At 35.2% G+C, this 16,576-nt stretch overlaps 1 protein-coding gene across 1 annotated transcript in view; it reads right to left on the bottom strand.

Moving 5' to 3' along the window:
* Positions 1–16,576, bottom strand: part of snd1 (staphylococcal nuclease and tudor domain containing 1) — a 234,779-nt gene that overhangs the window by 174,736 nt on the left and 43,467 nt on the right. The window contains exon 11 of the mRNA XM_073838844.1: positions 6,062–6,163. Coding sequence (XP_073694945.1) covers positions 6,062–6,163 — 102 coding nt within the window. The remainder of the gene's footprint in view (positions 1–6,061; positions 6,164–16,576) is intronic.

Raw genomic sequence — 16,576 nt, forward strand, 5'->3', positions numbered from 1 at the left:
GAGTCAGTTCTTAAATTAATAATAATAATAATAATAATAATAATAATAATAAACATACTTTCTATTATGAATTTTATTTTTTATAATTTAATTATTTTATTATATTATATTAATAATGATCATTTATTTTTAATTTTAATTAATACATTTGTTTTCATTGGATTATTGCGGTCTTCATTGTTATGATTTATTATTATTATTATTATTATTATTATTATTATTATTATTATTATAAAATTATTTTAATTAGTATTATTGTTATTCAATTATTTTAATTAAAAATGTATTTTAATTTAGTAATTGAACTATTATTATTATTATTATTATTATTATTATTATTATAATTATTATTATTATTATGCATAGATTTAATGTTATTAAATTAACAGTACAATTATTAATAAAATGAAATAAAATTAAATAAAAACTTGGATCACAAATGGACAAAACAATAATTTTATTGTTCTTAAATTTTAATAAATATTTTAGTTTTAATTTAATACAATTATTATTATTATTATTATTATTATTATTATTATTATTATTATTATTATGTATTTATTTAATTGTATTATTGAATTTGCCGTACAATACTTAACAAAATAAAATAAAATAAAATAAAATATTACAGATAAAATAAAATCAATTATTATTATTATTATTATTATTATTATTACTACTATTATAATTATTTTACTTTTATTATTGTTATTAAACTTATTACAAAAATTTAATTTAATACAATCTATATTATTATTATTATTATCATTTTTATTATTATTATTATTATTATGTAATGATTTGATTCCATAATTAATTTATATTATTTATTACTCAACATTATTATTATTATACAATTGTTTTACTTTTATTGCTAATAAACTTTTATTACACTATTTTATTTAATACAATTAACTATCATTCTTGTTTTTTATACAGTTGTTTTACTTTTATTATTGTTATTAAACCTATTACAAAAATGTAATTTAATACAATAATCTATATTATTATTTTGTATTGATTTAATTTTATTGTTAATTTATAATATTTTTAATATTTATTATTATTATTATTATTATTATTATTATTATTATTATTATTATTATTGTTATTATTATTATTGTTATTATTATTATTATTATTATTATTATTATTATACAGTTGTTTTACTTATTATTGTTATTAATATTTTATTATTACAAAAACTTTCAATTTAATACAAGTATTTTTATTATAATTATTATTATTATTATTATTATTTTGTATCGATTTAATTTTATTGATATTATATTAACAGTATAATTATTATCATTAACAATACAATTGTTTATTATTATTAAAAACAAAATAAGATAAAACAAAAAATACAAACTTGGACAACAACTGGACACAGGCCCACAGCAAAAGCCCTAGTGTGCAAACATCCTAAGCACACTTGTGCATCTCTGATATGTGCACAGCCAAACCTGTTCCCCACAAGCTTAAGTCCCTGTGAGTGGAGTCTAATGCGGTGAGGGTAGGTGTAGTCAGGAAACTCTGTAATACATATTTCATGGATTAAAAGTGAGCTGCAAGTCTCAAATGCCACTGTAATTCCTTCTAAAGCAGAAGCAGAGGGAAAAGATGAATGAAGTCTGCACAGCTCCACCACAGCTGCATCAATGTGCATCAGGGCAACATGTGAAATCTCAGCACGTCCTCTTTCATATAAATGAACAAACTAATAAACAAAGCAGCACACACCTGCCTAGAACCCACCTGCATAAACACAGACATCAAACGCTTGACACTAACATTCCACTCAGTCACTGTCTCTTGTTAACACCTCACACACACACACACAAACGCTCACACCCACATAACAGGAGGCACTTTGAGCGGGCAGGATTATCCAAACGTGCTCTTTCCTGATAAGTGGATTAATGCAACATTTTCATTTGACTTTTTCGCTGAGGCAGAGACCCTCTACAGAGGCGCTACTTAGAAAGTTAGCCAAATCTAGCTTTGGATTATGTCACCGGGAAGTTCTGTTTCAATACCGAAAGGAAGAAATGCACTTCCTCACAGATTTTCCTCCATTACCCACTGCTAGTGAATGCCACTCATTCTCTCCATCCTTTCAAAAGAAGAAACACAATCTGAAATGGACGCCACGCTCCGGAGCTCCCGCGCACTGGGGCTCGGAGGAGCTTCTCTACCTCCTTTCCTTTCATCTTCTCTCGCCGCTGAACTCTGATATTGATCACATACTCGACGAGATATAATGGGAGTTGACCTTCGACCTCTTCTGGGACCCCTTTTTGAAGAATACAACCATGTTAGAGTGAAAGAAATCTGATGCAACCTCAACAAATCCATCAGAATCAGCTCAAGCCCTCCCGCTATGACTCTGGAAACAAAGTCAGGTACTACTTACCCTTTGTGACCAGCTGGGATGCAGCCTGTAGAGAACGAATGGCGTCTTAAATGCCAGAAAAATGGGAAATCAAAAGGTTCTGGGCATAAAATTGTCCCTTCTGCCCTGATCTGGCACAAATGAGTCATTAGATTTGTACTTTTCCAGTAACAAAACAATCGGTCTTAAACAATGTCTCTATTTTACAGTTATGAACTTCTATAATTGCCCAGATTTTATTTCTCTTTTAAACAGTTGGAACATATAAAAATGTTCCACGGCGGTTGCCAGGGCAGCAGGAGAGATGCTAAAACGTGTAAAAGGCCTCATACTCGCATCACATTGTGTCCTAGCAACAACTAAAGGAATCCGACAGGAGACCGTTAACTGGTGCATTTCATTTAAAAACCTACTCAAAATTCATTGCTGTAATCACAATAGCAGTGTGTTTTAATGACCACTGTTTTAACTTTTGCATTTGTTCCACCTCAGTATGGAATATCTGGTTGCAACCCCCCAAAAAACTGAATATTTCCTGTACGGAATTATAAAAGGGTTAGTTCACCCAAAAATGAAAATTAGCCCATTATTTACTCACCCTCCAGGCATCCTACAGTGAGGGAAAAATTATTTGATCCCCTGCTGTTTGCCAAATGACAAAGAAATGATCAGTCTCAGGAGGGATTTTGTCGCACTCCTATTTGCAGATTCATTAAGGTTTCATTAAGGTTTCGAGGCTGACGTTTGGCAACTCGAACCTTCAGCTCCCTCCACAGATTTTCTATGTGATTAAGGTCTGGAAACTGCCTAGGTCACTCCAGGACCTTAATGTGTTTCTTCTTAAACCACTCCTTTGTTGCCTTGGCCATGTGTTTTGGGTCATTGTCATGCTGGAATACCCTGCCAGAACCCATTTTCAAGGGTATGAGGTTCTCACCCAAGATTTGCCGGTACATGGCCCAGTCCATCGTCCCTTTGATGCGGTGCAGTTGCCCTGTCCCCTTAGCAGAAAAACACCCCCTAAGCATGTTTCCACCTCTATGTTTGATGGTGGGGATGGTGTTCTTGGGGTCATAGGCAGCATTCCTCCTCCTCCAAAAACAGCAAGTTGAATTGATGCCAAAAAGCTCGATTTTGGTCTCATCTGACCGTAAAAACTTTCACCCAGTTTTCCTTTGAATCATTCAATGTTCATTGGCAAACTTCAGATGGGCCTGTACATGTGCTTTCTTGAGAAGGCGAACCTTGTGGGCGCTGCAGGATTTCAGTCCTTCACAGCGTAGTGTGTTACCAATTGTTTTCTTGGTGACTATTGTCCCAGCTGCCTTGAGACAAGCTGACAAGACCCTCCCCGTGTAGTTCTTGGCTAAATCCTCAACGCTCTCATGATCATTGAAACTCCACGAGGTGAGCTCTTGCATGAAACTCCAGACCGAAGGAGATTAACAGTCATTTTGTGTTTCTTCCATTTGCGAATAATCACACACCAACTGTTGTCACCTTCTCACCAAGCGGCCTGGCGATGGTCTTGTAGCCCATTTCAGCCTTGTGTAGGTCTACAATCTTGTCCCTGTCATCCTTGGACAGCTTTTTGGTCTTGGCCATGGTGGAGAGTTTAGAATCTGATTGATTGCTTCGGTGGACGGATGTCTTTTATACAGGTTGTTACCTTTATACCTCCCTTTAAGAGAGTGCTCCTAATCCCAGCTTGTTACCTGTATAAAAGACACCTGGGAGCCAGAAATCTTGCTGATTGATAGGGGATCAAACACTCATTTCACTCATTAAAATGCAAATACTTTTTTTTTTTACTTTATTTGAAATGCATTTTTCTGGATTTTTCTTGTTGTTATTCTGTCTCTCACTGTTAAAATAAAGCTACCATGTCAATTATATAAAATAACCTCACTGCCATTGTAAACCTTGGAAGTGCCAGGTACTCCAATTAGGATGTCTTGAGGGGGAGTAAATAATTTTCATTTTTGGTTCAACTATCCTTTTAAGATGCTACTTTTGACTCTAAAGATTGGAGATGATTAATACTATACACTACTAATTTAAGTCAGAGCACTTCTGTGACACTTAATGAGGCAAAATTGGATCCTCAAGATGATTGCCACAGTGAGCTGGATATATTCTGAATGAATTCAAACATTCCCACACTGTTTGCATTAATATGCAAACAGGCATCTTATCACGCAGAGCGTTGTATAAATCCAACTATCTGTTGACTACCGCTGAGTGCATACAGGGGAAATGCAAAAATCTGATCTGACTGAGATTAAACTCCTTGCTTTCCATTTCCCATCTCTAGTGTTGAAATATTCGCATGATTCCAGGTCAGTGAACCAGACTTCTGTAAAAAGCAGCAGCAATGAGATATTGGTTTCTAGAAGCTGCCTTACATTCATACGAGGATAATATAAAGCTGCGTTAGTAATCCATGCATCTGGTGATCATTTATGAGAAAAATGTCTGTGTGTGAGGAAATGTGCTGTCATATTTCTTTGGTGTTAAATCAAATGGGCCTTGCAGGCTGGGCTTTTCATTATTCTGCACATAAACACCGAATTGTTTGGGTGAGAAAAGTCTTGAACAGACAATAAAGCGCAGCTATACAATCTGCCCGTTATACTTTAATGAGTCCCAATATGACAGAATCTTCAGAACACCCCACAACCAGTTTATACCCTGCTGTCCCAATTAAAACTGCAATGACGTCTGATGCCAAGTATTTGTGTTTGTTATGAGTGACACAGATGGAAACACTTCATGTTTTACATTTACTCCTGAAATCGCCCCAAGTATTTTCTAAATACACATTCATGCTTTTGTTCTGAGTGATTCATGGGTGCACGACTTTATAATTGTTAAATCAGGGTTAATGTTATAAACCATAAATGTACGAATGTTCATTGATAATATTAAAACATTAGTTCAACCAAGATGTTCCAACATCATCCAATGTCTTTCTTTCCACAGTTGAAGTGAATTTAAGGTTAAAGTATATCAATTTTATTATTTTTTTTTAATAAATGAGCAATCATTTTGCTCTTTGAAGCTGCATTTAAACTGCAATTTGGTCTTTTAACTCCTTGATCTTCATTGAAGTCCACTATATGAAGACAAATCCTGGAATTTATATTTACATTTAAACTGTATTTTACTGCTTTTCTTGGCAGAAGCCCTTTTAATTTTTTAAGCCATTCCATTCAAGCATCTGATTTTTTTTATTCAAGTAATTCTTAATGAAAACATTTTTCTTCATTCACTCTGGTACATGATAAAGGTCAAATAAATAAATAAATACATTGTGGGGACAAGCACTGCATTTATACTGGCTTATACTGATTGCACATTTGTGTGTAAATATCTCAGCATTTCTCACTCTGGTGCCCTGTGCTTTGCCATTCTTTGTTTTCCTCAAAAAATAAATAAAGTAAAAAGAAAAAAAATGTGATTTGTGCCTCTGTGAATAAAGTCGCTCCGCTCAAGGTCTGTGTGGTCAATGTGTTCAGTGACTCCAAATAGAATACAGAAACTCGGAGAAAGAAAACAACTCTGCATCCATATGCACTGACAGAAAAACATATGGATAGAAAACTTTTATACCGAAAGGCTAAGGCGTGATGTCTGTTTGAGGTAGAGTGTCAGAAAATCTCTCACCTTCTTGCCAATGAGCTTTTTCCTCAAGAATTCCCGAGCCTCAAACATGTAGGGAATGTCATAGAGTGGACGGAAACGCTTGTCTTTGTCCTTGTTCTTCTCCTATAGAGTCAGACAGAATAGGGGAAAAGAGAAAGACAGACAGAGAAAAGTCAATATCACATAACAAATGAAAAATAGCCTTCTGTCCCAAACAGGCACAACATTTAATCACTTCCTCAGAGTCTTATATGACTTCCTTCCAAAATGAGGTTCGAAGCTTCCTGTCTTCCACCCCCTCACCTCTCTTTCCAATTTTACCATTCTCTTAAAACCTAATATCCTTCCTTTTCCCACACAGTCATGCTAATGTGTCAGGATTGGTAGATGACACGTCTCATTGTCTCGATCTCTTGGTGTTCCAGGCATGTGACTCCACAAGCTATAAGAGATGCTCTCACTGCCACACGCATTGATACACTAGAAATAGAACCTCATTTACATTTTTCATAAGAAAGGAAAAAAGCTTGTTATTCTCCCGGAGAAATGCCGAAAAACACTCAGTATGCTCAATATTCTAGGCTCCCGATCGCAGCTGAGGCCACGACAGTATGAATTAACACAGTGCCACATTCAGAGCCAATCTACCTAATAAAAAATGGAAGTCATTTTTGTGTTGTGGGAAGGAATGCAGAACAAATCACTCCACCTTTTCAATGAATCAGTAGATTAAATGACCAAACCCAAGCTGATTCACTCACGATTCAGAGTGATTTAGTTTAAGTTCAGAGTCACTCTAACTGAAATAGAAAACAAAAGCCATTGTTTGCATTTTTTGGAAGGAATGCTCAATAAATCACTCCATCTTTTCAATGAATCAGTAGATTAAATCATCAAACCCGGGCTGATTCGCTCACGATTCAGAGTGATGTAGTTCAAGTACAGAGCCACTCTAAGTCAAATAGAAAATAAAAGCCATTTTTTGCATTTTTTGGGGAAGGAATGCTGAATAAACCACTCCGATTTTCAATGAATCAGTAGTTTAAATTACCAAACCCAGGCTGATTTGCTCACGATTTAGAGTGATTTAGTTCAAGTTCGGAGCCACTCTAACCAAAACACAAAACGAAAGCCATTTTTTTGGGAAGAAACGCTTAAATCGCTCCATCTTTTTAATGAATCAGTAGATAAAATTACCAAACCCAGGCTGATTCGCTCACGATTCAGGCTGATTTAGTTTAAGTTTAGAGCCACTCTAAGTGAAATAGAAAATAAAAGCCATTTTTTGGGAAAGGAATGCTGAATAAATCACTCCATCTTTTTAATGAATCAGTAAATTACCAAACCCAGGCTGATTCGCTCATGATTCAGACTGATTTAGTTCAAGTTTAGAGCCACTCTAACTGAAATAGAAGATAAAAGCCATTTTTCTCCATTTTTGGGAAGAAATGCTACAAATTACTCCGCCTTTTCAATGAATCAGTAGATTAAATGACCAAACCAAGGCTGATTAAGTTCAAATTTAGAGTCACACACTAACCAAAATACAAAAAAAGCCTTTTTGGAAAGGAATCCTGTACAAATCACTCCATCTTTTCAATGAATCAGTAGATTAGATAACCAAACTCTGGCTGTTTCACTCACGATTCAGACTGATTTAATTAAAGTTCAGAGCCAATCTAACTGAAAAACAAAATAAAAGACATTTCTTGGGAAGGAGCGCTTAACAAATCACTGCATCTTTTCAATGAATCAGTAGATTAAATTTCCCAAACCTAGACTGATTCACTCAGGATTTAAACTGATTCAGTTCAAGTTCAAAGTCACTCTACCTGAAATAGAAAATAAAAGCCATTTTTGCCTTTTTTTTTGGGAAGGAACTCTTAACAAGTCACTGCATCTTTTTAATGAATCAGTAGATCCACTAAACAAACCCAGTGTTATTAGCTCATGATTTGGACTAATTCAGTTTTTACATTCAAATCCATGATTCAGTGATCAAGTCACAGCAGTTAACAGCCTGGAGAAAAGTTCTAGGGACTTGAGAAAACAAAAATAACTTTATTCAACAATTTCTTCTCTTCCTCTTCTGAGGAATGCACACACATGCATTGTGGTACTCTTGTGAATGGTGGTGGAGACTGACCCAGAAGACAAGAAATTGTTGAATAAAGTCATGTTTGCTTTCTTTGCACACAAAAAGTATTGTCATAGCTTCATAACATTATGGTTGAACCACTGATGTCACATGGACTAGTTTAACAAAGTTTTTACTTCCTTTCTGGGCCTAGGAATGTTTCTGTTGCATTGCGATTGACACAGGGTCAGAAAGCCTGCAGAATTCATCAAATATACCTTAATTTGTGTCCTGAAGATGAACCAATATCTTACAGATTTGGAACAACATGAAGGCGAGAAATTAATGAACCAAGTATTAGCTGCTGATATTGCTTTACAGCTACTGACGTTTGTGAATTTGGCTTATTCCGAGCTACAATGCTTTAACGCTTGAGGGAAAACCATAAGCAAGAGCAGAAATAAGCTAGAGATAGACAACTAACAACACAGCCGGGATGAGGCATAGCTCGTGGGAGAGTTAGGAGAGATCGGACTGTTAACCCTAAGGACCAAATCTTTCGGCGAATAAAAGCATATTGACTTAAAAAGCATAAAATCCCAGCGATTTTTAAATCCTCATGCTCTGTTTCCTGCAAACGTTTATCTGAGCAGCAAATAACTCCCTAAAAAAACCACATCATCTGTGCCCATGTGCTCTGATATTCAGTATGAAATAAAACCGTATCGACCACCCACTTTTGAGAGTGAGACGTTGCATTTAATGCGCCGAGACATCTCTTCTGATGGAGGAGCTTTCAGGACGGCTAAAGAATTGTGCCGATGGAATACAATACAGACAGAAACCCCTGACGGTGAAAGAGAGGACAACCCATTTTCAGCCCAACTATAAATATCCACGGCAATTCCATTCCCTGAAGCAAGAAAAGCAGAGGGAGGCCATGCAGTCTTGTGCTAGAGTGTGTTTCTTGTATAAGTGTAGGTAAGAGAGAGCAAGAATTCGGGGTTTTGCTAGATGATCATGAATGTCAGCAAGCATTTAACATACACAAATAGCGTAATCTATGCTTTTAAAACCATATATTTGACCCATGTGATGGGGTTAGGGTACTAACTGAAGCTATAGCATGAAACCACCATATTTCAATGATAAAATACTCTGAATCAAGGAACGAATGACCCTGAAAATCTTAAGCAATGAACAAATTCAATATTTTCAGCTCATTATGTTCACTAGACAGCTATAATGCTGTTGAATAGCGAAATCAGTACACGACAAAAAGCTCTGTGTCGATTGTCAAGATAAAAAGTCTTTGTCATTGTATTGGGCAAATCAAGTGTGTTCTGCGAAGACGCGGCAGGCTGGTTACTGAACCGTGTGAGGAGAAATGAGGATTTCTGTGCCTGGCTGACATGCCGATGTTTGCCTGTTACTGGCTCTTAAAAATGACGGTTTGGCTGCATGAAGTGAACGCTAGAACGGTTTCATTCGGCAAGGGCTAACAGGACAGAACAAGACCTGTGCAACTATCAGTCAGGTGTGATAAGCAAAATAATCATGTGTTGATCGATGAAGGAAAACTGACAAACTTAACTAGTATTACATTCAGTTAAAGGTATAGTTTAGTAAAAGTTTTCAATTCTGTCATTACTTACCTTCATGTAGTTCCAAACCTGTAAAACCTTTGTTCATCTTTGAAACACAAATGAAGATATTTTTGATGAAATCCAAGAGCTTTCTGACCCTATATATAGACAGACGGACACATTCAAGGTGCAGAAAAGTAGTAAGAACATTGTTAAAATAGTTTATGTGACAGTAGTGGTTAAACTGTAATTTTTTGAAGCTATGAGAATATTTTTTGTTCACAAAAAAAAAAAAACAATAATGAATAATTCAACAATTTCTTCTTGACAGTCAAAAACGGACAATGAAGAGAAGACTGGAGTATTTTAACAATGTCCTTACTACCTTTCTAGGCCTTGAACGTGTCAGTTGTGTTGCTGTCTATGCAGGGTCAGAAAGCTCTCAAATTTCGTCAAAAATATCTTAATTTGTGTTCCAAAGATGAACAAAGGTCTTATGGGTTCTGAACAACACGAGGATAAGTAATGACAGAATTTTCATTTTTGGGTGAACTATCCTTTTAACTCAGAAACATTACTTCTGTCATTGCTCTAAACGTTACAATTTTCTTTTAGAAGGTCTGTTATCAAAATGGAGACTGGGGCTTTTCTCCAAAAATGCACCATAAAAGCAGTTATATCTAACAGTCTTATAGTCTTGGACCACCATAGCTTTCAAATATTGACTTCAAACCCAAAAATGTACCATGTTAATTTCATAATATTGCAAAAAATAATGCAAAATGCAAAGAAAATGGTAGTTTACACCACATAATATTTCCAGAGACGTTAGGAGTGTGTTCACATTGTAGTTCGGTTTGTTTGGGTAATTTGGCCCAGACCAAAAAGGAAAATGATACATAAATGATCCGCTTAGTGTTCACACTGGTATTTTTGAAGGGCGAACCTAAAGATACCGAACCTAAAGGCATAGTGATACGTTCACAACCTGATTGGTCAGGTTGAATGACGTATCTTCTGTAACGGAACACAACAAACTCTCTGCGTTTTAAGTCAACCCTCCTCGTTGCACCACATTTGCCCTCTTCTCAGTTGGTTTTAGATACACCGCTTGTTACCTTCGTAAAATCATGTCGCATAGTGTCGCATCTGGTCATTACTTCCTGTTTTTGGTTTGTTCAGAAGTATTTGGTCCTTGTTGAGCTCATATTTTATTCAAGTTCATTTGGAAGCGGACCAAGCCTAATCTTTTTAGCAGTCTCAGTCTGCTTGTTTGGTGTGCGCCAGGGTTCAGATGGCAGCATTCACACTTACTCAAATGAACAACCAGAGTTCGTTTAAATCAAACCATGACAAGTGTGAACACACCCTAGATGTAAACTTTTGTTCAAAACAGTATAAAGGTTTTTTTTTTTTTCATTTTCATTATCTCTAGCAACTTATATAGCACATACTTATGAAATACTTGACATTTTTATGGGGCTTTTTTGGAACTGAATAATTCCAGTCCCCGTTTATCGTGGAATTTCTGCAATATTTTCTCTTTCGAGTCCCACTGAAGAAGGCCATACACGTTTGGAACGTGAAAAAGCATGAGTGCGTGATATATTATTTAAGAGCGGCTTGTCGTTCAACACACCTCAGCTCCTGAACTTTAAATCTTCTACACACACCTCTCTCCCATACATAGATTTCGTCTCGTAGCTATATGCACCACTCACATTTTCATTCCTGCTTCTCTCCCTCTCTTTTTCTCATTAGCCAATCTCATTATCTTCAGGTGATAAATGGCCCAAGGATTGGATGTGACTCTGAAGCAGAGAGAGAGTGAAGAGCTCTCGCCACTATAAGGCCTAAGGGTCCTGAGACCTCATAGGAGCTCCTCCATCAGGGAACAACCAATCACAATCGCAGCAAAGACTGCTTAACAGGAAGACAGCCACTTCTTGGCACAGATGTCCAATATAAAGCTATTAATGGGATATTTCAGCTAAAAATGAAAATTTTCAAATTACTTTAAAACCTGTATGACTTTCAGAAGTCAAAACATAGTTTGAAGAACATTCAAACTGTTTAAAAAAATGGAGTTTATCAGTTTATCATTGATGTTCTGCAGAAAATATAATTTTTACAGGTTTTAAATAACACAGGGGAGAGTAATTCTCATTTTTTAAAAACTAGCCTTTAACGAAACACAGCCTCACTAATTTATTTGTTAATGTTTTGAGCCTCTTATTGAGTCAAAAGTACTATTTGTACAGAACGATACGCACGTACATACAAATAAGGAACTTGAGAAAAGCAAGTTGACAATAAGGAGGGGAAAAAACTAAGCAGAAAAAAATAAAAAAGTAGAGTCGAGGCTCCATTTTCCACTCAGTTTGTTTATCTTAATGTTCTAGATGTCATTTTGCACATGCAAATGGTTAATTAAGCGTACCCTTTTAGATTTCCATTCGACTGCCATTAATGGCAGATAATACTCGGAGAATGTCACTTAAGTAAGAGATTTGTTTTTGCACTTTAAGCAATTGAGCAGTTGAAGGATTGAGGAGTGACACCTATTTACTAAGGAAGAACAGGAGAACTGCAAACTGAACGCCATTTAAATCTATGCAAAAACTGATTCATGCATTAATCTTATGTTTCTCACAATACATTAATCAAGCATTTTTCCTTTCATCTTCTACAGACAAGCTTTTGTTTTGTTTTTTTAAAGTAATTAACGCAATACTTAATTTGTACTTAACTTATAATACAATCCTTTAACTTCAACCTTACCATACTTTAAGAACAGATGAAGTTGTTCTATTCAACTATAAAGCATTTAATCAATGTAGAAAAAGCAGAAGTCTAAATTTAAATGTGATTCAAACATTTCTTAATCCTCAAATGTTATAGACCTTGAATGACGCAGCAAAAAAAAAAAAAAAAAAACTAGCAATTCGTGAGTAAGGATTAATGGCTGGTGCAGGTCAAGAGCATAACTGAAGTGAAAACCTTTCAGCCTCTGGAGTGAGATGGCATAAGTCTCGCACGACAGCCGAGAATAGAGTATTATGGCCCTCAGCATCAGTCATGGGAGTCGCAATGAGCAATTTAAACTCGTACGGCTGCATCACAGATGCCTTAGAAAAATAATCAGCATTTAAGACTGAAATTACAATGCCCTCTTAAAATAAATCAGCAGTGACGAACAACAGTGACGCATGGAGAAACCAAAAGATAAAACGAAATGGAGATGGAAAGAGACACAAAGAAGGGGAGAACAAACAGAATGATCTTTGGAAGCGGAGACGTCAAAATTAGTATAGTTACAAATATGGCTACATTTACATATACTACATTTACACATCTACTTTTATTCATTATAAAAAACTTGACTCTCTAACACTCTATTCTAATTCTATTATACCTGCTTTTATTATAAAAAAAAAAACCTTGACCCTCTAAAACTAGCACTCTCTAATTCCATTCTATCTACTTTTCTTATTGAAAAAGACTTGACCCTTTAACACTAGCACACTATTCTATTTACATTCTATCTACTTTTATATTTTATAAAAAAAACTGACCCTGTTTTCTATCTTCTTATCTTTTCTTATAATAAACATTGACCCTCTAACACTAACACTCTCTATTCTATTTATATTCTATCTACTTTTATTTACTGTAAAAAAAAACTTGACCCTCGAACACTAGCACTTTCTATTATATTTCTATTCTACCTACTTTTCTTTTATAAAAAAACTTGAACTTCTAACAGAAGCACTCTATTCTATTTCTATTCTATCTACTTGTTTTATTTTATTATAAAAACTCTAACACTTGCACTCTATTTAAATTCTATTCCATCCACTTATTTTTTTTATTACTAAAAAACTTTAAGCTCTAACACAAGTACTCTACAGTTTAATTTCCATTCTATCCACTTTTTATTTCTGAAAAAAACCTTTACCCTCTAGAACTAGCACTCTATTCTATTTTTATTGTAACCACTTGTTTTTTATTTAAAAAAATGGATGCTCTAACACTAACACTTTCTACTCTATTTCTATTCTACCTACTTTTCTTTTATTAAAAAAACTTGACCCTCTGGCACTCTACACTTTTTCTATTTCATCGACTTGTTTTATTTTATATATTATTTAAAAAAAAACTTGTCCCTCTAACACTAGCAATCTATTCTATTTCTATTCTATCACTTGTTTTTTATTATAAAAAACTTGACACATTAACACCAGCACTCTCTATTCTATTTCTATTCTACCGACTTTTCATTTATTAAAAACACTTGACCCTCTAACACTAGCACTTTCTATTCTATTTATTTCTCCCTACTTTTTTTCAATTTATAAAAAAAACTTGACCCTCTAATACTAGTACTCTATTCTATTTCTACTGTACCCACTTGTTTTCCTTTATCCATTATAAAAACGTACCCCTCTAACACTAACACTCTCGTTAATCTATTTCTATTCTACATTTAATTTGTTCATTAAAAAAACGTAACCCTCTAACACTAGTACTCTCTATTCCATTTCTATTTTATCTACTCATGTTCTTTCATCCTTAAAAAAAACATTGACCCTCTAACACTACCACTTCCCATTCTATTTCTTTTCTACCTACTTGTTTTCTTTTTATTTCTTCTCTATTCTTTTTTTTTATTTTTATTTCAAAGTCACTTTGGATAAAAGGGGCTGCTAAATGATTAAAAGTAAATGTAAAAGAATACCAAAAATTGTCGAATGGTAGTGTAGGTATGCAGTATTTTATATATTGTTTTATAGTTGTATTAGCATTATTATTTTTTTGAAAACATGTTTTGAGGTGTGTGGCACTTCATGTCTGACCTTGCCTAGGGCAGCCATGTGAGTCACGCTTAACTTGTATTGAACCCAGAACATTCCATTAAAAGAAATAAAATTCCAGTTTACAACATCTATGGGTCATTACTCTCAAATGATTGGAAGGAAGTTCGCTAGAATTCCAAGAGTCAAGCGATCCTGAGGCAAAGCAGAGTCGTCTGCAAGAAAAAGCCTGACCAACCAAGTGTGAGATGAGCCATGGAACCATACAGTGACCCCAGACAGAGGCCACAGGACACACACACACACACACACACACACACACACACACACAAACGCATGCCTTCAGCAAGCAGGCACAGCAGATGCACAAACTATGAAAAGACACAATGTGGAATCAGACGAATTACATGCTGAACACACACTCAGAGCACAAACACACTGAGCAAGGTGACAGCAAATGACACGGAAGAGTCATTCAATGACCGACGCATTATATATTGCTATTTCTGCAGGGAAGACAGGGGTACGGCGTCTTCAGCTTTAAACCCAGATGTCAACATTTCCCCTGCAGTCCCCTCACACACACATACAGTGGGAGTGAGGATGACTCATTGAGCTGCTGACATAACTCCTCCCCCTCCACATCCTTGTGAGTGCTCCTAAAACGGCTGACACCACCACGCAGCTGGAAATAGCTCGCCATGGCGCAAAAATAAGCCTCCATCTGGCCAAGGGAGTGAGAGGGGGGGAAATGAATGAGGAAAAGAAATTAGGCATGGCACATGGAGTCACGTTTCTCTCAAAGGGACAGTTCACCCGGTCAAAAATGGTGTGATGACAACAAATGCCACTGGTTTACTGTAGTAAACAAATTCCGTATTTATGAATCCTGAATACTAGCGCTGAAAAATAACTTGAATTGTGTGTGCACTTTTCTTAGCTCTATAAATTCAAAGTACAAGGAAAATGGCACACACTGTAAAAAGTTTTCCCCAGTTTCAACTTAAAAACTTACGTTTAGCAGCTGCCTTAAAATTAAGCTTAATCAACTTAAAACTACAAGTCATTTCAACTCACGACAATAAAATGAGTTAAAATGACTTGTACTATGAAGTTAATTTAACTTAAAACTTGAAAGCAGCTGATGAACTTAAGTTTTTAAGTTGAAACTGGGGAAAACTTTTTGCAGTGCATGGAATATGTTTAGAACACTTTTTTGGTGTTTTCTTTATGGAATAAACTCTTAAAAATAAAGGTGCTTCAAAAGGTTCTCCAAGTGATGCCATAGAAGAGCCATTTTCAGTTTCACAAAGAGCCATTCAGTCAAAGGTTCTTTAAAGAACCATTTCTTGCTTACCTTTTTATAATCTGAAGAACCTTATTTGCTTCTTTGAAACAGAAAGGTTCTTTAGATGTTAAAGGTTCTTTGTGGAACCATTTAGACAAAAAAGGTTCTTCTATGGCATTGTGATGCACCTTTATTTTTAAGAGTGTAGGTGCCTATTTATGTTTCTACCAGCGTTTGCTTTCCCTCCAATCAATATTTGCATTTTTCGAGACTACTGACCAATTTCGAAAACTGGACTCACTAACCATATTCTGGACATCTAGTATCCAAAAGTCATTTGCCAGAACAACGGTTCAGTAAATCTTGATGGATTTGAAAGCTTGACGGACAAAATGGTGGCATGACAACATGGCTTTTCAGAGATTTGTTTGGCTATTTGGCATCATCAGATGATCTCAATTAACATTTTGGATTGGTAAATATCTTGTATCATACCCTGCCGCCCATGGTACTTATCCCATTTTCTTTTGCAAAAAAAAAGGATCTCTTCTCAAGATTCTGGGTATTAAATATGCATCATATAGTTAATATGCAGGGGTGCACTTAAGTTTTTCAGTCTGGTTTTCATGACAGCATCTGGAGATTCAGTTTGGTGCTCATACTGCACATAGTGCGACCCAAGTATAAAAAATAAAATAATTAACAATAGCATTATTGCACTTTATTTAGTAAGCTTTTTTTTTTTAAATAAAAAAGCTAAATAAATAAAGT

This window comes from Garra rufa, chromosome 4 (assembly GCF_049309525.1).
Source record: "Garra rufa chromosome 4, GarRuf1.0, whole genome shotgun sequence".
NCBI lineage: Eukaryota > Metazoa > Chordata > Actinopteri > Cypriniformes > Cyprinidae > Garra > Garra rufa.